The sequence below is a fragment of the Nelumbo nucifera genome, chromosome 1, assembly GCF_055504915.1.
Source record: "Nelumbo nucifera cultivar China Antique chromosome 1, China Antique-T2T, whole genome shotgun sequence".
In the NCBI taxonomy this organism is placed as follows: domain Eukaryota; kingdom Viridiplantae; phylum Streptophyta; class Magnoliopsida; order Proteales; family Nelumbonaceae; genus Nelumbo; species Nelumbo nucifera.
The window spans coordinates 205,958,592-205,985,489 of NC_142649.1; the positions used below are offsets into that span (position 1 = coordinate 205,958,592).

Genomic DNA, 26,898 nt, shown 5'->3' on the forward strand with positions numbered 1-26,898 from the left:
ACCTTGGAGATAGATGGGCAAAACTGGAAAGTTACACCTGACCCCTAGACTCGATTATGACACTTCACTAGGTGCTGGATCAGGCTGCCTTTGATATGCCAATCAGTGAGATCCTTGGTGGGGATCAAAACCTGGGTATGTTGGGGCAGTTTGAGAATTCATCTGAGTGGGTGGTCATAGTGACAGAATCAGCCACTTTGTCGGACAAAGGGTAATGATCGGGAATGCACTCTCTCTGATGGAAACCAAACTGCCGGCAGTTGATTTCAATCGTTGGAATTTTGTTTTTGCAAAATTAATATATTTACATATATATGTACGGTTTCAAAATGTTTGCAAATGGTTTTAATTCCCGGGATCCATGTGAGAGGAGAGTGCGGCACTGTTCCTTGCAGCCGAGGGAGAGGTCCTCTCTTGTCGGGCAGTGCTTGATCATTAAGGGCTGAGAGGTTAAGTGTAAGACCATTTAGGACAATACCTGATGGGCTAATCTTGCACCTGCCCACAGTCCCTGGGTTTTTATAAGATGGCTTGGCCCAGGGACCACTTAATGTAAGTGTTGGGCCCATAGGGTTCATACGATGGACTCAAGGGGTTCATTGAGATTTTCAGTGAATTTGGCTGGGCCTTGTATTAAAGGCTGGGCCGAACCCATGTGGCTGGTGTGTAGATCAATGCTTGGGTCCCACGCCATACAAAGAAGCCCAACTGGGCAGCAGATTGGAAACTAATTAAACACTGAATACTTAATGGGCCAAAAGCCCATTTCGAAGTGGGCTGATATGATCACCCATCAATGGGGCGAATTTGAGATTGCAGTTAGCAAAAAGGATTGGGCTCTTAGCCTTATCCACTCTTAGAGACCAAATTCAAATCAGATTTGAATCTGGTAACCTCCTGATAAGATCAGGAGTAAGCTAACTCTATCTGGGAAAGGGATTAAGATTATCCCCTATCCAAATACTGATTTGGAATGGGATAACTCCTAATTAGGAGATTTCTTAATCAAGAAGAAAGGAGGAGATTTCGAATGTACCAAGAGGGAGAGAAATCATTTTTCGATCCAAGGGGTTTTGGTAAGCAAGAAGGGTTCCTGCGATTTGAGATTAGATCTCATACTCTCCAGAAAAGAAAACAGTTCAGCCTTTTCGTTTCTGGAGATCTCCTCCTGCCGCCGCCATCTGCATTGTTGCAAGATTCGATCTTTGCAGAAAAGAAAGTCAAGAAACCAGTTCTTGACATCAGTCTTGCAAGAAAGACTGAAAGAATTCAGTGTTTAGTACATCCAGGGGATTCTTGTGAAGGATCCAGTGTGTAGGACGCACCCTGCTGGTTCTGTTCCATCCACAGCTGTGTCATCTTCAGCAGGGACAGATCTTGGAGCATTCTTTGGGCGTGAACACCAACTTTGGGAGATACTGCTTCTCCGGATCAGGTATAATCCTCCCATTTATCTTTTGGTACAGATCTGGTTTGATTAAGGTTCAAGTAGATCCTTGAATATTGTATTTTAAATTCAGGGAATATGATTCCCAGTTGGGAGAAGGTAGGAAATTTTTGAAATTCGCCCTACCCATTCCGCAACCTTTATGGCGTCCATTAGATGGATCCTACCATTCTCTCAGTGGTATCAGAGCCACAGGTTCGAATCTTGAACCAAAAGAAAATCAGATCTGACCCTGCGCAGATGGATAGAAGGTGTTCTTTCAAGATTTGCGCAGATTGTTTTCTTTTTTTTTCAAGAAACTGTTTCTTGTTAAGGGCGATTGATCTGAAATTAATTTCTATTAAATCCAAAATTTATTTGGAATTGTTCTTTATTTATTTTGATTTAATGGACTGTTCAAACCTGGAGATCGCAGTGCAGTTTTAGCGCAGATGGTCTGCGCACCCTTTTTCTTTTCTATTTATTTATTTCATTCAATTCGGTCTGTAAATAATTTTTTTTATTTTATAGACTGAATGTATAGGATTTGATCAAGAATGTAATTAATAGAAATAGGATTTCTGTTATTTTTCTTGATTAAAGAAGATGGAAGAAGATGGCGGCGCTGGAGATTTGCAGATGGAGAAATCGTTTTCTGCGATTTGCAGTTTATGAAACTGCAACCCTTGTGATTAACCTCTGTTTTGCAGGTGGTGCGAACAGTCCATAATTGTTTTGTGTTTGCTAGAAATCAAAACTATTAATTTCAGATCATTCAATAATTAATTCTTGAATTGAAAATCAGTTTTGGACCATTTCGGACTAGATTGGACCAAAACTGTTTGGACCGAATCTGGGTTTCGAAAGGGGCTGTTCTCAGTCCAATTGTCTCACACTTTTGTTCCAAATCTGATGTTCAATTACAGGGATTAATTCGGCCCACCTGTAAAGCCCAGTTTTAAAGAGTTAAAACTGCAAAAGCCCATTATTGTGAGATAAGCTGTATGGGCCGAACTGCTATCTGCGATTCAGCCCATACACCTAGTGGACATTAATCGTTAATGACTTGGTTTTTAAATGGGCCGTTGAATGGGCTTTACAGCAATTAATTGATTGGATCAATTCCTCCTTTACATGTGATGTTTGGATGTTTGATGTGCTGCGACCATGGGCCATAAGTACTTGGCCCGTGATGACTCGTTAGTGGCTCTTGCGCACACCATGGCTGAATGCACATCATTGCCATGGTGTCCCTGAAGGTCATTGGATGACCCCCCTCTTTGCCTGGTGGGCCCCACAACCCTGAAAAGGGATGCGTACGGAACCCCTAGCCGATTAAGGCCCACCAGAAATCTGACTTTATGAAAGTCAGTGGGAGCCACTTTGGTTTGACCTAAATTAGAACTAGGCCGTAATTTTGTTCCCTCCAGCAAATATGAATGCAAGTGATAGGGAGATCCATATGATGGACTCTCTAAAGGCCTTCCGTCATTAGCACAATGATGGGTCCATCAGTAATGAGGAAACGCACCATAAAATTGGGCTATCCATTTGCTGTTGGATCTGTTAGAGTGTTTCATAAGATGATAGGGGCGTCATAGACCGATGTGGGAGGGGCTTCACCAGAAAATGGGAACTCTCTCACGGTACCTTGGCGTAACCTGAATATGATGGGTGTGCACTCACTGGACAGAAGGGTTTACCTGAAAACGGCTCTGAACCTTGTCTGACAGAGGCCAAAGGGAAACTCATTTGATGAGTGGATATGATCCGTCACAGAAAGGTGGTGGGGTTATGCAGCTGAAACAGTTGGCTTCACGCACCCCATGTGATTTTCCACATTTCCAGAGACATTTCGTCGTCTCCGTCGCTGAGATAGGAGGGAAATCTCAGAGATGAACAAATGGGAATGGAACATAGATTAAAAGCCATATCTATGTAGGTAAACATGAATCAAACTAAGGTTGTGGACTAATGATTTTGCTGTTTTATCAGAAAATGGCAAACGGTCAATTTGCAAAGCTTCTAGACGATAACAAGCTTAAAGGCCCAAACTATGCCGACTGGTACAGAAATCTTATGCTGGTCCTAACTTCTGAAAAGTTAGACAAGGTAGTGAAAAATCCTGCCCCGGAACGTCCGGGTGATAGGGCTTCTGAGGCCCGTAGGAGGGACTACCAAGATTGGGAGGATAAGAACTCCCTAGCCCGCTGCTTTGTCATTGCCTCATTAGACAACTCAATACAGAGGCAGTTCGATCAGATCGAACTTGCCAAGGACATATTGGACAGTCTAAGGACAATGTATGAGGAGCAGAACCGTTCTACTCGACAGAAGGTCCTGAAATTGTTCATGACCGCGCAGATGACCAAAGGGCAGAAAGTTCATGACCATTGTCTTCGGATGATGGGATACATCAACGAACTTGAAGCTCTTGGATCCGGGCTAGATCTTGGCACGCAAGTGGATGCCATCCTAAATTCTTTGCCCTCTTCCTTCAATGCGTTCACTATGAACTACAATATGAATAAGCTGAATGTCAGCGTCCAGGAACTCAGCAATATGTTGCAGAGGGCCGAGGATTTACTCAAGAAGGATGAGCCTGTGGTTATGCTTGCTGAAGCTAACAAATCGGGCAAGAGAAAGAGAAAGGCAAAGAAGCCCCAGAAGAAGACTACCAAACCCAAGAAGCAGAAGAAGAACAAGGCATCTGATGTCTGTCACTTCTGCAAGCAGACCGGCCACTGGAAGAGGAACTGTCCTACCTACCTGGAATCTAAGAAAGGTAATATCGAAACTTGTGTCATAGAAACTAATATGTTAGTTACTTCTGTGTCCTGGTGTGTTGACTCCGGGGCTTCAACTCATGCGTGTAACTCACTGCAGGGGTTCAAAGTTAGCAGAAGGCTGAGTGAAGGTGAAGTGACACTGTTCTTGGGAACAACTGCAAGTGTTGCAGCTACGGCAATAGGAACCGTAGAATTAGTTTTTAAAGAAGGAGTCCTTGTACTTAAAGATTGTCTTTATGTACAGAACTTGAGAAGGAATTTAATTTCTGTTTCAAAATTGTGTGCTGATGGATATACTGTTTACTTTAGTAATATGATTACTGTTAAACGGAATAACAAATTCATCGCATGCGGGGAGCTAGAGAACGGACTCTATGTTCTGCATCCTTCTTTGGAAACTAACTTAACCGAAACTACGTCGGTCGAAAATCCCAAGAAAAGGACTCGTGATACAGTAAATCTCACGTGCCTCTGGCATTACCGACTTGGCCACATCGGTGTCGACCGAATCACAAGACTGGTAAAGGATGGTCCTTTGGATTTTCTAACCGTAGAAAATCTTCCCACTTGTGAACCTTGCCTCCAAGGTAAGATGACTAAGCGGCCATTTGACGGTAAGCCTGAAAGATGTGCAGGCACACTTGACCTAATACATACTGATGTATGTGGTCCCCTGAGTGTTAGGACACGGAATCAACACGTGTACTTCATCACCTTTACAGATGATTTTTCACGATATGGTTACGTGTACCTAATGAGACATAAGTCTGAATCATTTGAAAAGTTCAAAGAGTTCAGACAGGAAGTCGAGAAACAGTTAGGGAGAGAAATTAAGGCCCTTCGATCAGATCGAGGTGGCGAGTATCTCTCTGACGAATTCAGGGACTACTTAAAGGCCAATGGGATAGTGTCACAACTGGCTCCTCCTGCTACACCTCAACTCAACGGTGTTTCAGAGAGGAGAAATAGGACCTTATTAGACATGGTCCGGTCACTTCTCGTACGCTCAGAATTACCCACATCCTTTTGGGGATACGCATTAGAGACTGCTACCTACGTGCTGAATAGGGTTCCAACCAAATCAGTTCCGAAAACTCCATATGAACTTTGGACCGGAAGGAAGCCAAGTGTGAGACACTTGAAGATTTGGGGTTGTCCTGCACACGTTAAAAGAACAAGTGCGGACAAGTTGGAATCTAAAACCAGCCGTTGCCTGTTTATAGGCTACCCAAAGGATTCGGTGGGTTATCTATTCTATGACCCAAGTGAGCAGAAAGTGTTCTGCAGTCGAAACGCCCGATTCTTAGAATCCGATTACATCCTGGACACCCATCGTCAGGAAATAGTTCTTGATGAGGAGAGCTCAGGAGCAGTGGGAGATGACCCACAAGTTCCAGGTAATGACCAACCTAGAAGGTCCACCCGGGTATCCAGACCACCAGTCCGATATGGTTATGACCAGGATAGTTACCTGGTGGAAGCCTTGACTAGTGAAGAGGATCCCGTGTCTTACGCGGAAGCTATGTTAGACATAGACTCCCAGAAGTGGGTGGAGGCCATGAGAGCCGAGATGGACTCAATGGAGACCAATGGAGTCTGGACTCTAGTGGATCCGCCCTCCGGGGTAAAAGCAATTGGTTGCAAATGGATCTACAAGAGGAAGAAGGGCCCCGATGGCAGGATTGAGACCTTTAAAGCTCGTTTGGTGGCGAAAGGGTATACTCAGAAAGAAGGCATCGACTATGAGGAAACCTTTTCACCGGTGGCCATGCTTAAATCCATTAGGATCCTGCTAGCTGTAGCAGCGTACCATGATTACGAGATTTGGCAAATGGATGTCAAAACAGCGTTCCTGAATGGAGATCTTAGTGAAGATATCTACATGCAGCAGCCGCAAGGCTTCATTGCTGCTGGTCAGGAACACATGGTATGTAAACTTAATAGATCCATATATGGACTTAAGCAGGCTTCTAGGAGTTGGAACATCCGTTTTGATTCTGCAGTCAAAACGTTTGACTTTGAGCAGAATCCGGATGAGCCCTGTGTTTACAGGAAATCCAGTGGGGATAAGATCACCTTTTTAGTCTTGTATGTGGACGATATCCTACTCATTGGGAATGATGTAGGAATGTTGACTTCGGTCAAGGTATGGCTATCACAGCAGTTCTCCATGAAAGATCTTGGAGAAGCTTCATACATACTGGGTCTTCGACTCTATAGAGATAGATCGAAGCGGATAATTGGATTATCCCAGGCTGCTTACATTGACAAAATTGTCAAAAGATACAGCATGGAAAACTCCAAGAAAGGAAACGTTCCTTTCAGGCACGGAGTCACTCTCTCCAAGAAGATGTCTCCCAAGACTTCTGAGGAGATTGAGAGCATGAGAGACGTTCCCTATGCCTCAGCTGTGGGGAGCATCATGTATGCCATGTTGTGCACTCGCCCGGACATAGCTCAGGCGGTGAGTGTGGTAAGCAGATTCCAGGCAAACCCAGGACAGGAGCATTGGACTGCTGTGAAGAACATACTCAAATACCTTCGAAGGACGAAAGAGTTTTGTCTGGTATTCGATGGTAGTTCACTGCAAGTTCTAGGGTATACCGATGCCGATTTCCAGTCGGATCCAGATGATAGAAAGTCTACATCTGGGTATGTTTTCACGATAGGATCGTGTGCTGTTTGCTGGAAAAGCAGCAAACAGGGGTCCACTGCAGACTCCACAACCGAGGCCGAGTACATTGCCGCAAGTGAAGCTGCCAAGGAAGCCGTGTGGATGAAGAAATTCATACACGAATTGGGAGCGATTCCATCCAGCACATCACCCATCCCGTTGTTGTGTGACAACAATGGAGCGATCGCCCAGGCTAAAGAGCCTCGGGCCCACTCGAAGTCAAAGCACATCGAGAGGAAGTACCATGTACTGCGGGAGATCGTTGGTAGAGGGGACGTCCTAATTCAAAAGGTAGCATCAGCGGATAATGTGGCAGACCCATTGACTAAGCCACTGACACAGAAGGTGTTTGAGAAACACGTGGAAAGTATGGGACTCCGGCTTGTACCAGATTGGACCTAAGTGCAAGTGGGAGCTGTTAGACAGTTTTGTATGCCCTTAGCTTCAATCATTTTGATGTACTTTTGTTATTTAGTGGAAATAAATAAAGTGCATGTTTGATTCATGTTGTTTGGTTTAATTCTGTGTAAAACCCTAAAACTGGACATTTGTAGAGACTCATGTTAGTTTTAAATGTTCACAGCCGTTGGATAAGTCTGGGGAGATTTATCCTGCCAAGGCTGATACTGGTGTGCCACCAAGTGTTGGGATGGCCTGTCTCAGCCATCAGGGTAAGACCCGAGGCACATACAGCATGGGATTACTTGAATCCTTGAACCGGACCAGATTTCCAGTCTTGCCCTGGACCTTGGAGATAGATGGGCAAAACTGGAAAGTTACACCTGACCCCTAGACTCGATTATGACACTTCACTAGGTGCTGGATCAGGCTGCCTTTGATATGCCAATCAGTGAGATCCTTGGTGGGGATCAAAACCTGGGTATGTTGGGGCAGTTTGAGAATTCATCTGAGTGGGTGGTCATAGTGACAGAATCAGCCACTTTGTCGGACAAAGGGTAATGATCGGGAATGCACTCTCTCTGATGGAAACCAAACTGCCGGCAGTTGATTTCAATCGTTGGAATTTTGTTTTTGCAAAATTAATATATTTACATATATATGTACGGTTTCAAAATGTTTGCAAATGGTTTTAATTCCCGGGATCCATGTGAGAGGAGAGTGCGGCACTGTTCCTTGCAGCCGAGGGAGAGGTCCTCTCTTGTCGGGCAGTGCTTGATCATTAAGGGCTGAGAGGTTAAGTGTAAGACCATTTAGGACAATACCTGATGGGCTAATCTTGCACCTGCCCACAGTCCCTGGGTTTTTATAAGATGGCTTGGCCCAGGGACCACTTAATGTAAGTGTTGGGCCCATAGGGTTCATACGATGGACTCAAGGGGTTCATTGAGATTTTCAGTGAATTTGGCTGGGCCTTGTATTAAAGGCTGGGCCGAACCCATGTGGCTGGTGTGTAGATCAATGCTTGGGTCCCACGCCATACAAAGAAGCCCAACTGGGCAGCAGATTGGAAACTAATTAAACACTGAATACTTAATGGGCCAAAAGCCCATTTCGAAGTGGGCTGATATGATCACCCATCAATGGGGCGAATTTGAGATTGCAGTTAGCAAAAAGGATTGGGCTCTTAGCCTTATCCACTCTTAGAGACCAAATTCAAATCAGATTTGAATCTGGTAACCTCCTGATAAGATCAGGAGTAAGCTAACTCTATCTGGGAAAGGGATTAAGATTATCCCCTATCCAAATACTGATTTGGAATGGGATAACTCCTAATTAGGAGATTTCTTAATCAAGAAGAAAGGAGGAGATTTCGAATGTACCAAGAGGGAGAGAAATCATTTTTCGATCCAAGGGGTTTTGGTAAGCAAGAAGGGTTCCTGCGATTTGAGATTAGATCTCATACTCTCCAGAAAAGAAAACAGTTCAGCCTTTTCGTTTCTGGAGATCTCCTCCTGCCGCCGCCATCTGCATTGTTGCAAGATTCGATCTTTGCAGAAAAGAAAGTCAAGAAACCAGTTCTTGACATCAGTCTTGCAAGAAAGACTGAAAGAATTCAGTGTTTAGTACATCCAGGGGATTCTTGTGAAGGATCCAGTGTGTAGGACGCACCCTGCTGGTTCTGTTCCATCCACAGCTGTGTCATCTTCAGCAGGGACAGATCTTGGAGCATTCTTTGGGCGTGAACACCAACTTTGGGAGATACTGCTTCTCCGGATCAGGTATAATCCTCCCATTTATCTTTTGGTACAGATCTGGTTTGATTAAGGTTCAAGTAGATCCTTGAATATTGTATTTTAAATTCAAGGAATATGATTCCCAGTTGGGAGAAGGTAGGAAATTTTTGAAATTCGCCCTACCCATTCCGCAACCTTTATGGCGTCCATTAGATAGTCCAGATCTGAATCACATTCAGATCTGGAAACCTCCTAATGAGATTAGGAGAAGGTTGATCCAATCTGCAGATAAGATAAGGGTTTGTCCTTATCACCTAAAGGGATGTCTGATCCAAATATGATTTGGATCAGCAACTCCTAATAGGATTAGGAGCTGAACCCTTTAAGGTTACAAAAGAAGGAGGGGGAGGCAGCCTTTAGAAGACACACTTTCACATCCTCTTTAGAGCTGAAATCACAGAAGGAAGAATTAAGCAACCCTGCGAAATTCTTCCTTGTCGCCTCCTTCCTGTTGCCGCCTACCTTGCCAGTTCGATCTCCAGTTCAGTGGGAGAAATCAGATTCGATCTTGACATCAGTTCCTTGTGAAGGGACTGATAGGAAGTTGTGCTCACGTGCCATCCTACTACTTCTTGCGAAGGATTAGGTTCTTGGAGAGAATACTGTTGATTCTGCTCCATCCTACACTGCGCCATCTTCAGTGGGAGCAGTCTTTGGATCCTTCCTTGGGCGTGAACACCCCCATTGAGAGATAATATTTCTCTGTATCAGGTATAATCCTCTCCTACTGCTTTTATTCAGATCTGGTTCAGTTTATGGTTCAAGATTGATCCTTGAAAATATGATTTTCTAAAATAGGGAATGTGATTCCCAGTTGAAGGGAGAGAAATTTTTTTTTTGAAATTCGCCCACCTTATTCCACAAGATTTGGGCGTTCATACGATGGATCTCTCATCCCTTCACTATGTACCATGGGCAAAATCTGTGGAGGTGTTCTTGAAGGCCAAGAGGAAAGTAAAACATGTGAGGGAGGAGAAACCTCCCTCTGATTCCCCTGGGTTCAGTGATGGGGAACAAGATGATGCACAAATAATGGCATGGCTTTGGAACAGCATGGAACCAAAGATTAGTGTGAACTTCATGTTCCTAGATACAACCAAAGAGATCTGGGATCATGCTAAAAGTTGTACTCTGGACAAGACAACACAACTAGGGTATATCAGTTATACCAAGAGTACTTCAATTTGAAGCAAGGAAGTCAAAGCTTAGAAGAGTATTATGCAAGTTTAAGGAACATCCGCAATGAGCTAAATGTGTATCACCCTCTAACATCAGATGTCCAGATCCAACAACAGCAACGTGAACAGCTTGATGTGACTAGGTTTCTTGTGGGCTTGAAGGCTGAGTATGAGCCTGTCAGAGCACAGATATTGGGGGGATCAGCTCTCCCCTCACTTGAAGATGTTTTTGCCCGTCTTAAGAGGACATCCATTGAGCCAGTGGAACATTCTTCCTTCTCTGATAGATCTGGTTTGGTAGTGACTAAAGGAAGTGGTCGTGGAAGTAGAAGTGGTGGTGGCAGTAGTGGCCCTCCAAGCAACCGTGGTGGACACATGTTTAACCGGGCTAGTGGCCAGACTAGAGGCCGAGAGTCAGGGGGAGGCCGTGGAAAAGGAAGGAGTAATGCTCAGAGAAAATGTACACATTGTGGCTTAGAGGGGCACACAGTTAATTTCTTCTATGATTTGCGTGGTCCACCCAACAGTTGGGCTAACCATACTACATCTAAGAGTAGTAGCACAATTACTGAAAGCCAGCAAACTGCCCCAACCCCCTCCACACCCACTTGTGCTTCCGGGCAGGAAATGGTGAGTGTACCACGAGCAATATACGAGCAGTTCCTTCAAACATCTCAGCAGAACACAGCTACACTTGCCCATTCAGGTACGACTTGTTTAGCTTCCAAAGCCTCACCCTGGATCATTGATTCTGGAGCCTCAGACCATATGTCTGGGACACTTGATGTATTTTCTTCCCTTTCTCGCTCCTCCACATCTCAGACAGTTACACTTGCTAATGGTTCTACATCTCCTATTTGTGGTGTTGGTGATGTTGATCTCTCCTCCTTGTCTTTAGCATTTGTTTTATATGTTCCTAAGTTCCCTTTTAACCTTATGTCTGTTAGCAGATTAACCAAGTCCCTTAATTGTTCTGTAACCTTCTATCCTTCTTCTTGTGTGTTTCAGGATCTCAAGACGGGGAAGAAGATTGGTGGAGGGCATGAAGCAGGTGGTTTGTATTACCTTGATGGTGGTGGCCCCCCAGTGGCTTTTCAGTCGTCTCTTACTCCTCTCCAATGGCACTGCAGACTTGGTCATCCCTCTCTCAAGGCTTTGAAGCTGCTAGTTCCTTCCTTGAGTCATCTTTCATCATTAGATTGTGAGTCATGTCAGTTGGGAAAACATCATCGCGTCTCATTCAGTCCAAGAATTGATAGTCGTGTCTCAAGTCCTTTTGCTTTAGTTCATTCTGATGTATGGGGTCCAGTTAAAGTGGTGTCATACAATGGGTTTAAGTATTTTGTAATCTTTGTTGAGACTTTTCAAGGATGACATGGATCTATCTTATGAAGACCATAGTGAATTGTTCTCTATTTTTCAGAAATTTCATGCTGAAATACGCACTCAATTTGGTGTTCATATGAAAATACTTCACTCCGATAATGCCAAAGAATACATCTCCTCACCATTTTAGCAATACCTAGAACATCATGGAATAATTCATCAAACTTCTTGTGCCTACACCCCGCAACAAAACGGTGTAGCTGAACGGAAAAATAGACATCTTCTTGAAACTGCTCGGTCCTTGATGATCAATATGCATGTCCCAAAGCATTTTTGGAGTGATGTTGTTCTTACATCCTGTTTTCTGATAAATCGAATGTCCATGTCAATCCTTGGAAGTCAATCCCCTTTCTCCGTGTTGTTTCCCACTTTGTCTCCATTTCCTCTCACCCCAAGAGTCTTTGGTTGTGTTTGTTTTGTTCAACACTTGGGGCCTGGAGTAGACAAGCTAGATGTTCGAGCTACAAAGTGTATTTTTCTTGGCTACTCGAGGACTCAGAAAGGGTATAAGTGTTATAACCCAAAATTTCATAAATCGTTTGTGTGCTCTGATGTCACCTTCTTTGAATCAATTCCTTTTTTGTCAGATGCCAGGGTCTCTTCTCCCTCTGTGGTTCCTCTTCTTGTACCGGTTGTGGACCCTCTTCCCGTAGCTCCCATTCCTAATGCAGATGCACATCATATGCCTGTTACTACAGAGAGGCCGCCAATTACTCAAGTGTATACCCGCAAAAGTGCTTCGGCCCCTCCTCCACTTCAGCACATGTCGACAGATCCTGCTACTGCTCCTTCTTCCTCAGATCTTGATCTCCTTATTGCTTTGTGGAAAGGTAAACGTACTTGTACTTCTCATCCCATTTCAGACTATGTTTCCACTGCTCACCTTTCTGCTTCTCATTGCAAGTTTATATCATTACTCTCATCGGTTCCCATTCCCAAGACTGTACAGGAAGCCCTTACCTCCCCAGGGTGGTGGCAAGCCATGGAAGAACTCTCTGCTCTACAACATAATCACACGTGGGAACTCACCACCCTTCCTCCTGGTAAGCACACTGTTGGGTGTAAATGGGTCTATACAGTGAAGCATCTTCCTGATGGCAATGTGGAACGATTGAAGGCACGGTTAGTGGCCAAGGGCTATTCTCAATTATATGGTGTGGACTATATAGAGACATTCTCTCCTGTGGCTAAAATTGGTTCAGTTCGGGTGTTGATCTCATTAGTTGATATGTATGATTGGCCTCTCGTACAACTTGACATCAAAAATGCCTTCCTACATGGTGATCTTGTTGAGGAGGTGTATATGGAGCAACCACCAGGGTTTGTTGCTCAGGGGGAGGCTGGTAAGGTGTGCAGGCTCAAAAAGGCAATCTATGGACTAAAACAATCTCCACGTGCATGGTTTGGCAGGTTCGGTGAAGTGGTGAAGGCCTTTGGGATGAAACAGTGTCAGGTTGATCATTTTGTGTTCAGCTATAACTCAAAAGATGGGAAAATCTTCCTAGTCGTGTATGTGAATGATATTGTCATAACTGGAAGTGACAGCAATGGAATTGACAGGCTGAAAAAATTCTTACAGGACCACTTCAATACGAAAGATCTGGGGAAGCTAAAGTATTTCCTAGGAATAGAGATTGTGAGGTCAAAACAGGGGATCAACCTATGTCAGAGAAAATATGTTCTTGATCTACTTGAAGAAATAGGGTTGTTAGGTGCTAAACCAGCAGAGACTCCTATGGAACTCAATGCCAAGTTAAGTGTGGATGCAGGTGAAGAGTTTGATGATCCTGGAAGATACAGAAGGTTGGTGGGAAAGTTGAACTACCTGACCATTACTCGACCAGATATATCATTTGTTGTGAGTGGTGAGTCAGTTTATGCAACATCCCCGGGTTCCTCACTGAGAAGTTGTTCTGTGAAATGTTAGGTACCTAAAGGGTGCTCCAGGTCGTGGTTTGTTATACCAAAAGGGAGGAACTCTTGAGATAGTAGGGTACACAGATGCTGACTGGGCTGGCTCTATATCAGACAGGAGGTCAACCACAGGGTATTGTACCTTCCTGGGTGGCAATCTTGTAACTTGGAAGAGCAAGAAGCAAACAGTGGTGGCAAGAAGTAGTGCAGAAGCAGAGTACAGGGCTATGGCCCATACCACATGTGAACTAGTATGGCTGAAGAACTTACTACAGGAGATGGGTTTCTCAATTGAAAAACCCATGAAACTATACTATGATAACCAAGCTGTTGTTCACATCTCATCCAATCCCGTCTTCCATGAAAGAACTAAACATATTGAGGTGAATTGTCACTTTGTGAAAGAGAAAGTGATAAGTGGGGTAATAACTACATTTCATGTGAACTCAGGAAATCAGTGGGCAGATCTCTTCACAAAAGGATTGTCTCGGGGAAGAATAGATTACATTTGTAACAAGCTGGAACTATATGATATATACTCTCCAGCTTGAGGGGGAGTGTTAGAATGCTCGAGTCAGGGGTATTTTGGTCATTCTGGTGTATCTTCTTGAAAGTGAAAGGTCTATTGTATCTGAGTTTAAGTTATGTGTCTCATCTTCTATGAGGGACAAAATTGTCTTTCTTGTAACATTAAGTTTTATGAATAAAATTCAAGTGGGTCGGCTAGGAGAGTGATTTTTCACATTCTCTCTTCTAGTCTGGCCGAACACTCTTCTTCTCTCCTTCTTCTTCTTTCTCTTTTCTTTCTTCTTTCTTCTTCTCTACTTTGACCTAGAATCAACTAGGGTTTATTCACAGTAGCTAAAGAGAAAAGGACTCTAATGGAGTTCATCTTAGCAACAGGTGCAAAAGTTTCTGCATAATCCACTCTACACACTCGTGTAAACCCTTTTGCCACTAAACGAGCTTTATACCGCTCCACTGTGCCATCAACCCTATATTTTACTGTAAAAACCCATTTACATCCAATTGGTTCCTTCCCCTCAGGAAGATCTACCAATTCCCATGTGCCATTTTTATGCAAAGCATTAATCTCTTCATCCATAGCATCTGTCCATTTAGGCATCAACAATGCTTTTGCCACATTCTTAAGAATGGGAACACTGTAAATGGAAGAAATGAAGGCCCGATAGGAAGGTGACAGGTTTTGAACAAAACAATGAGGATCCAATTTTCCACGGGTGGGTGACAAGTTTTGAACAAAACAACGACAACCAAACACACAAGGAATAGAAAGAAGAGGAGCCTAAGGAAAAAGAAGTTGATGTGGGGATTTGCACTCTAACCAGCAAGAGGGCATATGATTAATGAGATAAGTAGCACAAATGACAGCCTCAAGCCAAAAACATTTCATGACATTCATATGAATTAGTAACCCCCGGGCCACTTCAAGAAGGTGTCGGTTCTTTCTTTCAGCAACACCATTTTGTTATTCAATATGTTTGTGGTACTTTATCTCAAGGACTATTCTTTTCTTCCTATTCTCCCATTAAGTTGAGGGCCTATGCTATCGCAGATTAGGCAAGTTGTCCTGACACCAGACGATCTACCTCAAGGTGGTGTGTCTTTATGGGAGACTGCCTCATTTCTTGGAAATGCAAGAAACAATAGATAATTTCTAAGTCATCTACAGAGGCTGAATATAGGGCTATGTCTTTTGTCTACAGTGAGATAGTTTGGCTCCAGTCTCTCCTTGCTGATCTTGGTCTCTATCTTCCCATTCCTATTCCTCTCTATGCTGACAACACTAATGCCATAAAGATTGCATCCAATCCAATGTTCCACGAGAGGACTAAACATATTGAAGTGGTCACTTCATTAGAGACTTGTTTCTTGCTGGTTCCATCTCTCTTCCTCATGTTGCTTTAGACTTGTAGATCATTAATATATTTATGAAGCTCATGACAAGATCTAGACATATGTTTCTTGTGGTCAAACTGATGCTTATGTTTCAGCATCAGTTTGAGGGGGAGTGTGAAGCAACCTTATGTATTGTATTACTATAGTCCCTATTGTACGTAGTCTTGTTTTTTTCATATTGTTTGCATTTCTATTTCATCCTCTCTAAAGTCTCTTTTGTATTTTCCTTTTTTTATCTTAGTCCTCAAGGACTCCTCTGTAATTCTTAATATTATTTAATATACATGGGTCCTTGGGGTGAGGGTCGAGGAAGCTATTTAGACATCCCTGAAACTCTTTCTCTCCTCTCCCTCGAATTGGTTTAGTGACATCCTTGAGACCAAGGAGATATTTTTCATAACAAACACATACAAGAAGGAGCCCCCATAGCTAGCGAACTCATTGACTCAAGGAAAAAGCGTGGAAAGGTAGGGCTGGTATGCAAAATAGATCTAGAGAAAGCCTATGATCATTTTAATTGGGATTTCTTGGACTACATGATGACAAGGATGCACTTTGGGTCTAGATGGAGGAGTTGGATGAAAATATGTATCACCACACCAATGTTCTTTGTTTTGATCTAGAGGTCATTCCAAAAGTTCTAGTGGACGGAGGCAAGGTGACCCTCTATCACCTTTGCTATTTCTCTTAGTGATGGAGGGTTTAAGCAAAACAACAGGGAGAGCTTATGATTTGGGCTGGTTGCAGGGTTTTAAGGCATGCTGCAATGGCACTAAAACCACTCTTTTACAGTTTGTAGATGACACACTTCTTTTCTACAATGCATCTTTTGATCAGGTGCTAAACCTGAGATAGCTTGTTGGGAACCAAGACCCAGATCCAAACCCGAGGCCCAGACCTCCAGTTACTCGCACCTACCTGAGGAAGAAGGCACGGAAGCAGTTTCAGCCCCCAACTGCAGCAAGCAACACGTCAGCTGGTCCCTCTGCATGAATTCATTAGAGCTCAGAGTCTGTTGTTAGAGCTCAGAGTATGATCATTGGATGATCAATTTTCAGGGTGGGCCTGTGCTTGTCCACACTTCAAGAACAATGGGCTTTTGCATGAAGGGGTGTGCTAGAAAATAAAACTTATTCAGGGACCTCACCTAACAGCTTAAACTTTTAGGTTTAATGGTCCCTTAAGAGTACTGATATTGGTATTGACACCTGAGATTGCATAGGACATTTAAAGTAACAATTTTTGTCCATTACCTATATAACATATGACTATTTTTGCAGATTTTTACAATATGAAGTTAGAATAATATTTCCAATCTTAGGGGCCATTATTTGGTGTAATGGTAAAAAAGTCTTATTCCAATTTTATGCTAAATTAAAACTTTCTTCTTTCTTTCTGTTTTTGTTTTTCTTTCACAAATTTCTAGACAAGATAATATTACATATCACAAAAATACACAAACCATATAAATTGCCAACACAAGAAAGCATGTAAGATGAGATCTGCCAACTGAGGAACTAGGAAACTGTACTCATTCTACAGGTCCGAAACTCTGTGTTCCAACATTCAAATGTTGTGAGGGACATTGGCAACAGTAGATATGTAAAATAGATAAGATTCAAACACAGGAACTACGCTTAATATTAATAAAATGGAACTTAAAGCATAATATCAATGTTATCCATATCAAAATTTTGGTAAATGACAAATTGAATCCTTATATTATTGTTGGTCTTCCACCTGTACCTATATCTATGAATTTTATGAATGGTATAATTTGAATAAGAAGGTTTCTTCAGATCCAATTTCTCTTGTGTGAAAGAGAGGTGAAAAGGCTTTTAAAAACCTTAATTTTGAAAGTTGTTTTATTGTTCTTATATATTGCTTTTAAATTGTATTAGTTACTTTGACATTTTATACATAGAATGGATTAGCAAAACAGGATTCATGTAGCCAACCCCATCTAGTTGGGATAAGAAATGGATGATGATGATGATGGCTTTGACATTTTATATGGTCATGTCCCCATATTGTGATTTCAAGAGGTTTACTAGACACTTGGAATCTAGGACATGCCAAGTAACACTACTAGAAGATCTCATTTCAAAAATGAATTGTGTATCAAACCTTCCAGCACCAGCAACAACAATCTTTTGCTTTGGAAAGTCTATCATTGGTCTTCCTTGTGCTCTCACAGCTCCCAAAAGACCAGCTATTGCAACTCCTGCTGTTCCCTGTGGTTAAATACACTGAATCATGAATTTAGCCAAGCATAAAGATATACTATTATAAGCCCTAAACATAAAGTATAATACATTCAACTCAAACTTGTGATTTGTGAATGACTTAAAGCACCAATTGCTGATGAACGCAAGCAACTCCATTAATACTATGAGCGTAAAGGTAAACTTGGTGGTTGGAGAGGAATGAATTAAATCAGCAGCAATCAAATTATACAAGAAATCTTTTAGTCCCAGGACAAAAGAAGAGGGATTCCTCATCTCCATTGTTTCAAATGTCACGAAATTTCGCTAATGTCGCCCGATATATGTCGATGTCGAGGCTCACCGACATGAAAATGGATGGTAATGTAAAAATTACATTATTTCAGTCGACATTTCCTATATTTCAGAAATGTCGACCAAATCGGTCCAAATTACAAAAAAAAAAGACAGTTTTTCCTATTATGTCAATAGGATGTCAACTAATGTACATTAATAATATAATATGTTTGTTAGAGTTAGCCGAATAAGGGTAGATTAGTCAACTCACCTTGGTTAAGTTATGAGCTTATGTGGCAGTCTTATTAGAGGTTCTCTGTCCCATACTTAAGTAGGGGCCGTTTAGTCCTTGTACATTTAATTAGAAGCCTAATCACTATTAAGAGGTCGACTGATAGGGTTTAGCTATCAGGTTCGACAGTTCTTTCATCTTCTTCTTCTTCTCTTCTTCTTCTTCTTCTCCTTACTGGGTCGGACTACTGTAGCTACAGTAGAAACAATGTTAGTATATTATCCTAATATAATACAGTATATTAATACAAATTATTCCATTAATAAATTCTATTTAATATTTCAAATAAAATATTTATAAAAAATAAAAACAAAAGAATAAATTAATTTTATATTAAATCATAATTAAAATCAGAAAAATATTATAAATTTAATAATAAATCATATTATAAATTTATTATAAAAATGAGAATAAATTTATTAAATTTTATACTAAATCATAATTTATTATAAATTTAGTATTAAAAATCATAATAAATTCATTAAGTTTTATAAGAAATCAGAATTTATCATAATCTTAATAGTTAATACTACAAAAACGAGAATCAGTTTATTAAATTTATAATAAAACGTAATGTATTATAACTTTAATATTTAAAATATCAGAATAAATTGTATTTCTATTGACTAGTGTGAAATAAATATATTAGAATTTATAATAAATCAGAATTAAAAATAAGAAAAGAAAATATCAGATAACCTTGTAAAAACATCAAAATGCATAATAAATCAGTAAATCGTGATTTACTAATTCGTTATTGATCATAGTTTCTTAGCTTTATAAGAAAATATCAGATAACCTTGTAAAAACATCAAAATGCATAATAAATCAGTAAATCGTGATTTACTAATTCGTTATTGATCATAGTTTCTTAGCTTTACTAAAAACATCAAAATGCCTAGAAATATGTATTAATGCTTCCACATATTTCATAATATTTCCACAATGTCTCTAATTTTTATAATATTACCCCTCGACATTTTCGACATATGTCCTATATTTTGGTAAGCGACATTTCCATCGACATCGACATTTTAAACCTTGCTCATCTCTTTCTACAAGAATGCTGGAACTTTATTAAAGATGACATCATTAAGGGACTAAAAGATTTTCATAATACTACCTCCCTTGATAGAGTCTAAACTCCATCTTCATCACCCTCATCCCAAATAAGGGTGGTGCTGTGGACTCAAAAGAAGACTTCTAGATGATCAATCTAATTGGTAGTTTCTACAAAATATTAGAAAAAATGCTAGCAAAGCAGATGAAGAAGAACATAATCCCATCAATAATTTTCAAATCCCAAGGAATTTTTGTCCTAGGAAGACAGCTACTCAATGGAGTCCCCATTGCCAACGAAGTCACCGACTCCAAGCTAAGAGAAGGCCATGCTGGCATCATGTGCAAAGTTAGCCTCAAGAAGGCATTTAACCAATGCTCAAGTCACCTTCCACTAAGATTATCTCTAAGCTTCATAGGTTTTCCCACTTTGATCCTGTTGTGAGGGTTGTTTATTTTTTATTATTTTACAGTTGTTAGTAGCATGTTGTTAGCCAGTATCTTTTATTTTCTTCTTACTTATTTGTTAGTAGAGAGTGTATCCAGGGGCATAATTGTAATTTTCTAATTCTCTATATTAAGTTAATATAAAATATAAGTTGGGTGCCGCCAGCTATAGTTTTTTGTTTCCCAATCAAATATCTCTCTCTCTCCCCCTTCTCTTCTCTTCTCCTCTCCTCTCTCTTCTCTTCTCTCTCGTCTCTCTATCCAAAAAAGACTACATGGTATCAGAGCCACTTTTGACAAAGTGGTCTAGTGTTCGATTCTCATTACCCCCATTATAATTAATTAAGTTTCAGCACAAGGTATGAGTGGGCCTGTGCTATTCACGCTTCAAGCCCAATGGGCTTTCGTGTGAAGGGGCATGTTAGAGAATAAAACCTATTCAAGGACCTCACTTAACAGCTTAAGCTTTTAGGTTGAATAAGAGTCAAATTTTTCTGTGGCATAGTTTGGTAGGTCATGTTTCATGAAATAGTAAAGTCTTTGTTTCTAGTTTATTTAAGTCATGTTCAATGTCAAATTTCCAGTTCCAAACATGTCAATTGAGCAAACAATGTAGAACAACTTTTCTTTCAAGTAATAAATGATCCGGCTTTCCTTTTCATATTGTGCATCCTGATCAATGACTTCTCTCGCTATACGTGGGTATTTTCCATGTGTAGCAGAGATGAAGTTTCAAAGATTGTGAAAGACTTCCAGAGGATGGTGTTCATGCAATTCCATGTTGAAATACAGATCTTTCAATCAGATAATGCAAAGGAATACTTTCATGGTGAGCTCAATGAGTTCTTTGCCTCCCATGGATCTATTCACAGGAGCTCATGTGCAAGAACACCACAACAAAATGGTGTTGTAGAAAGAAAGAACAAACACCTCCTTGAGGTAGCTCGTGGGGTGATGTTACACATGAATGTTCCAAAAAGGTTTTGGTTGGATGCTATACTTGCAGCTGCTTATGTCATCAACCACATGCCCTCCAAAGTGATGAACTACATGGCCCCTCATCAGTTGTTGTTCCCTCAGTCTCCTTTATTTTCCATTCCCTTGAGAGTATTTGGTTATCGTGCCTTTGTCCATGATTTGTCTCCGTCTCGTGGGAAGTTGGACCCTCGGTCCATTCCTTGTATCTTTTTGGGGCATCCTTCCTCTCAAAAAGGGTACCGGTGCTTTGATACCGTTATCATGTCTTTTGTCTCTATGGATGTGTACTTTCTTGAGTCTGAATTGTTCTTCCCTGCTTCTCCTCAGGGGGAGAGTAGTGTGGAAGAGGAGAAGCAGGTTTAGGTCCACCAAGTCTCTCTTCCTTCTATTCCGAACCTCGCCCCCTTTTGTTTCTTCCAACATACATGCCTAGAGATCAGCAATGTGACAGAAATGTGGAGCTTCCAAACATTGAGCAACCGACACCGTCAGGCTCCCAGGAGGTAAGTCCAAACCCTGTTGCACCTATTGATACCCCTGCACTTACTGTGGGGTGTAAGTGGGTGTTTATAGTTAAACACCCACTTAAGTGTACGGGATAATTGAAAGGTACAAAGTAAGATTAGTAGCCAAGGGGTACACTCAAGTATACGGGGTTGACTATGATGAGACATTTGCTCCAATAGCTAAAATGAACTCAATTTGAGTTCATCTATCATTAGTTGCTAACCTTGACTGGGAATTGCATCAACTAGACATAAAGAATGCCTTTTTAAATGATGACCTAGAGGAGGATGTGTACATGGTTCAACCCCATGGATTCTGTGCCAAGGAAAGTGAAAATAAGGTGTGCAAGCTGAGAAAGTCTCTTTATGGTTAAAAACAATCTCCCAGTGCTTGGTTAAGTAAGTTTCATATGGCAGTTCAGCAAGTAGGGTTCAAGCAATGTCAGTCGGATCACACACTCTTTGTGAAGAGATGTCGGGAATAGGTTACTGTATTGATAGTGTGTATGTGGATGATATCATCATTACAGGAAATTAGAGTTCAAAAATACAAAAGTTGAAACAACTCTTGCATCTAAATTTGAAGTGAAAGATCTAGGTCCTCCAAAGTATTTTCTTGGAATTGAAGTTGCCCGCTCAAAAAGGGGCATCTTCATTTCTCAAAGGAAGTACAACCTTGATCTGTAACAAGACACAGGCAAGTTAGGCGCAAGGCCAACAGATACTCCTATGGATGTTGATCAAAAATTGGGTGACTATGATGGTGAACTTCTGAAAGATGTGAAATAGATCCAAAGATTAGTGGGAAAGTTGATTTATTTGTCCATGACCCATCTGGACATTGCCTATTCAGTTGGGGTCCTAAACCAATTCATGCACTCTCCTAAGAAACTACACATGGAGGTAGTAGAGAGAGTCCTAAGATACTTAAAAAAATATCCAGGGACAGGTCTACTATTCAGTAAACATAATCACCTAAAGGTGGAAGTCTTTACAGACGCTAATTGGGCAGGTCTGTGGATGACAGAAAGTCCACAAGTGGATATTGCACCTTTGTGGGAGGAAATCTAGTGACCTAGAAAAGCAAGAAACAATGTGTGGTAGCAAGGTTAAGTGCTGAAGCAGAATATAGAGCTATGGCACATGGGGTGGCTGAAGTTCTTTGGCTAAAAAACCTTCTAGGGGAGATTGGAGTTGTTGTTCATAACCCTATGTCTCTTTACTGTAACAACAAGGCAGCCATAAACATCGCCAGCAATCCTGTCCTACATGAGAGGACCAAGCACATTAAAGTGGACAAACACTTCATAAGGGAAAAATTGGAAAAAAGTGAAATTTGCACCCTTTATGTCAACTCCGAGGAACAACTTGCTAATGTCCTTACAAAAGGACTTCCATACTCAAGACACAATGAGTTATGTGGCAAGCTGGGCATGATAGACATATTCAGCCCAACTTGAGGGGGAGAGTTGTGAGGGTTGTTTATTTTTTGTTATTTTACAGTTGTTAGTAGCATGCTGTCAGCCAGTGTCTTTTATTGTCTTCTTACTGGTTTGTTAGTAGAGAGTGTAGCCAGGGGCATAATTGTAATTTTCTCATTCTTTATATTAAGTTAATATAAAAGATAAGCTGGGTGCCGCCAGCTATAGTTTTTTCTTCCCAATCGAATATCTCTCTCTCCCTTCACTTCTCCTCTCCTCTCTCTTCTCCTCTCTCTCGTCTCTCTCTATCTAGAAAAGATTACAGACCCCTGGGAGTAGAATACAGTTTATCCCTGATTTTCCCACCTTTACAAGTTTAATACAACATGACAATAGAAAAATCATAAATGATTTGAACAATGGCCATGAATACCTTGTCTTCTATCAGTATGAATTATGAACCTCTTGTTATCATTGCAAGTTGTTCAACTAGTAACCGGAAGGTGATTAAATTTTTTCTTGGAAGTTGAGGATAAAAAAGTGAAACAGATATATTGAATTCCAGTGCATAAATCATACAGTGCTATTATATACGATGGACTACCTGAACATCATCATTAAACATTCGGTAGGTATGCCTATAGCGCTGCAGTAATTTGAAGGCCCACTTACTTTGGAAATCTTCAAACTGCATGTATCCAAGTTCTGTTAGTAATTTAAGTCCCATTTAATTGAAAACCACCATGCATGTTAATCAACTTACCTGCACAATCACATGTGGCCAACGAGTAAAAACAGCCTCCATAAACTCATCAATAACTGAAAGGTATTCCTCACCATCAAGGCGGTGTTGTTGCAATCCCAGGTCTATTTATGAAAAAAGAAATTAGAAATTTAAAAATGAAAGGAAATATCGGATTGTTAGAAATAAATGTTGACGTAAATGGCTGAAAATGCATTATGTGGTTAAACATTAGACATAAGGAACTCTCATGCACAAACTTGGGTGCATTCTATTTATACAGGAAATCTAGGAAATATGCTCAAATCTTTTAATTGTATATTTAAGTAACTTGCAGAGGAAATCTAATATGGGAAGTGGAAACTAAGGAATTGGCTAGGAAATATATTGAGGAATATTATTTGCATAGGCAAGGACAACTTCTTATATACCATTTTCAAGCCATTAAAGAAGTAGCTTCTACAGTACTTTCTGGATCTGCTCCAAGAATCAAATATAAATCTAAGAGTTTCAGTACCATACAAAAGCTTTTAACTTTAACACATTAATAATCAAGACACTTTATTTTCTATGACAGTGAATATAGAAAATGTGAATAGCATTACCCTTTGGGTACTCCATATGGGAATAATTAGTGCCAAATGTGGAAGTTATTTATTTAAAATCAATTCAATATCTAGTTACGCGTGATATTTGTATGATTTTATAGACATGGTATGGTACATAGAACTCTTACATAGGGGATCTTCAAGAAGCTTTTCATTGTTAGTTCCAACATCAATCATCACTGGAAGTACCTATAAGGAAAAAAAGAAACACTTAATAACTTCCCTGGATAGAGACCTACTGACATAAGGAATTACAAATCTGAAATTTGACTATACTTAAAAGAAAAATATCAGCTATGACCCACATTTTGTTCCTTAATAGAAGCCAGTAATCTATGGACAAGAGAGAGTACAAGATAAAGAAAAACAAAACCAGTAAAGCATAAGCACCAAGAACTTCATGGAATGAATCACTTGGGAATTGAATAGCTGTTAAAATTTTTAGTTTAAGCACCAGAAAATTAATTTGAATTCAGGTTCTTAAAGGATCTGATGGTTACATTAAGAATATGCAGTGAAATTACAAGCTGGACTTTAAAACAGTAATCATTTAAGAATATATAAAAGTGATGGTTACCATTGGGTATTCTGTTGCTTTATGGTTGAGGGTTGCTTTGTTCCCCAAGAGGCAGGTGGTTCCTGGGTTTGTTGGCCATGGGGTGAGTGTTCTTAGGTTAGTTAAAGTAGTCGATCAAGACTACAGTCAGTCTTGAATTCCAACAGATTTCGGATTGAGAAAAGTAGAAGAAAGGAGAAGAAGCAGTACACAAGGGTTTTGAAAGGAGAGACAGATCGAATGAATCTGCCACCGCCACTCTCTCAATATTTATAGTTTATGTTCACTAAATGTAGGAAAGGACAGAATTGCCCTTAATGCTTACATGGCAAATAAAACAAATAAATAACTGAGATAACAAGCTGTCTAAGATAACTACCAACTAACACTGACAAACTAATCAAAGGTTACATGTGCTGTCATACAAACACAGTGGGGACCACAGCCGTGGGGCCCATATCAGTGTTCTCTACACTCCCCCTCAAGTTGGGAATAGATATTTGTCATTCCCAACTTGAAAAGGTCTGCCTCTAACTTCTTCCTTGGAACGGCCTTGGTGAGAAGATCTGCGAGCTGCATGTTGGAGGTAATATACGGAAGACACACTTCTTGTGATGAAACCCTTTCTCTGACAAAGTGTCGATCAACTTCGATATGTTTAGTTCTGTCATGCTGCACCGGATTGTGAGCTATATTAATAGCCGCCTGATTATCACAATACAGCATCAAGGGCTTCTCATAATCAATACCCAACTCTTCACGTAGTGACTTCAGCCATAGGATTTCAGCCACTCCGTTAGCCATTGACCTGTATTCAGCTTCGGCACTAGAGCGGGAAAGAACACCTTGTTTCTTACTCCTCCAGGAGACAAGGTTACCTCCTACAAGGGCACAATATCCAGAGGTAGACCTCCTGTCATCAGCACTCCCATCCCAATCAGCATCTGTATAGACCTCCACCTTCATGTGATTATTGGTCTTGAACAGTATACCTCTACCTGGGCATCGCTTCAAATATGCTAATATTCTCTTAGCTGCAAGAAGATGTGTAGTTCTAGGTGAATGCATGTACTGACTGACAACACTAACTGCATAACTGATGTCTGGCCGTGTGAGGCAGAGATATAGAAGCTTTCCAACCAACCGTTGGAATATAACTTTGTCTTCAAGAGGCTCTCCACCCTCTGCACTGATCTTGTGATTCTGTTCAATGGGTGTATCGGCAGGCTTGACACCTAACTTTCCAGTTTCCTCCAACAGATTTAGAACATACTTCCTTTGAGAAATAAAGATCCCCTGTTTAGATCTAGCAACCTCAATACCCAAAAAATATCGCAGTGCACCAAGATCTTTCACCTCAAACTCTTGATGGAGCTGTTTGAGGGACTCAATCTCACTATTATTATTCCCTGTCACAACAATATCATCCACATATACAGCAAGCAAGGCCAAAGGCATTTTTAACGTCCATCTGGAACAAGAGCCAAGAGTAACTTGCTGCAAAGGCTAATAGAACTCGAATAATGGTCATCTTGGCTACTGGAGCAAAAGTCTCCAAGCAGTCTATACCATAAGTTTGACTAAACCCTTTTGCAACCAACCGGGCTTTGTACCTTTCAATGGAGCCATCAGCATTATGTTTCACAGTAAATACCCATCTACATCCAACCGGTTTCTTTCCTTTGGGTAGTTTTTCAAAAGGGCATCCATTTCAACTTTCATTGCATTTTTCCACTCTGGAACTGATAAGGCTTCTTTCACAGTTCTAGGGATAGGGATATCAGCAATGGAAGTGAGATAGGACCTGTAAGAGGGAGACAGGCGATCATAGGATAGAAACTGGGAAATGCAGTAAGCTGTGGATGTGGTGCAACGCCGTTTCCCTTTACGGACCGCAATAGGGAGGTCAAAGTCATCCGAAGAAGGAGGGAAAGTAGCAACAGTGGAAGGTATCTCAGTGGGCCCTGGGACTGTAGTACTTGGATCTGGATCTGCAGAAGGAACTGGAGCTGGCCTAGACTGCTGATGACCGAGATCAACCTGCCTGCATCGCCTGTGATAGACTTCCAACTCCCGATCCCTCTAACAACCCTCACCATTATAGCCTTCATCACTCAATGGAATGGGTAAAGGAACAACCTCAGATGAGTTAACCCCACTCTCACTGTTGCGTGCCCCCTGAGGAAAAAGACCCAAATTCTCACTACTCTCCCCCTGAGGAGAAACCCTAGGATAATAGGGTGCCTCCTCAAAGAAGGTGACATCCATCGAGACAAATCTCCTTCCTGAAACAGGATCATAGCAGC

The 26,898-nt window shown here is 41.1% G+C and overlaps 1 protein-coding gene across 1 annotated transcript in view; it reads right to left on the reverse strand.

The window, feature by feature from the left end:
- The window catches only part of LOC104609908 (NAD-dependent malic enzyme, mitochondrial-like), a 138,772-nt gene that overhangs the window by 77,691 nt on the left and 34,183 nt on the right, over positions 1-26,898 (reverse strand). The window contains exons 6-9 of the mRNA XM_088895930.1: positions 24,165-24,225; positions 23,450-23,553; positions 23,291-23,374; positions 17,610-17,716 (exon numbers count right to left, since the gene is read on the reverse strand). Coding sequence (XP_088752056.1) covers positions 17,610-17,716; positions 23,291-23,374; positions 23,450-23,553; positions 24,165-24,225 — 356 coding nt within the window. The remainder of the gene's footprint in view (positions 1-17,609; positions 17,717-23,290; positions 23,375-23,449; positions 23,554-24,164; positions 24,226-26,898) is intronic.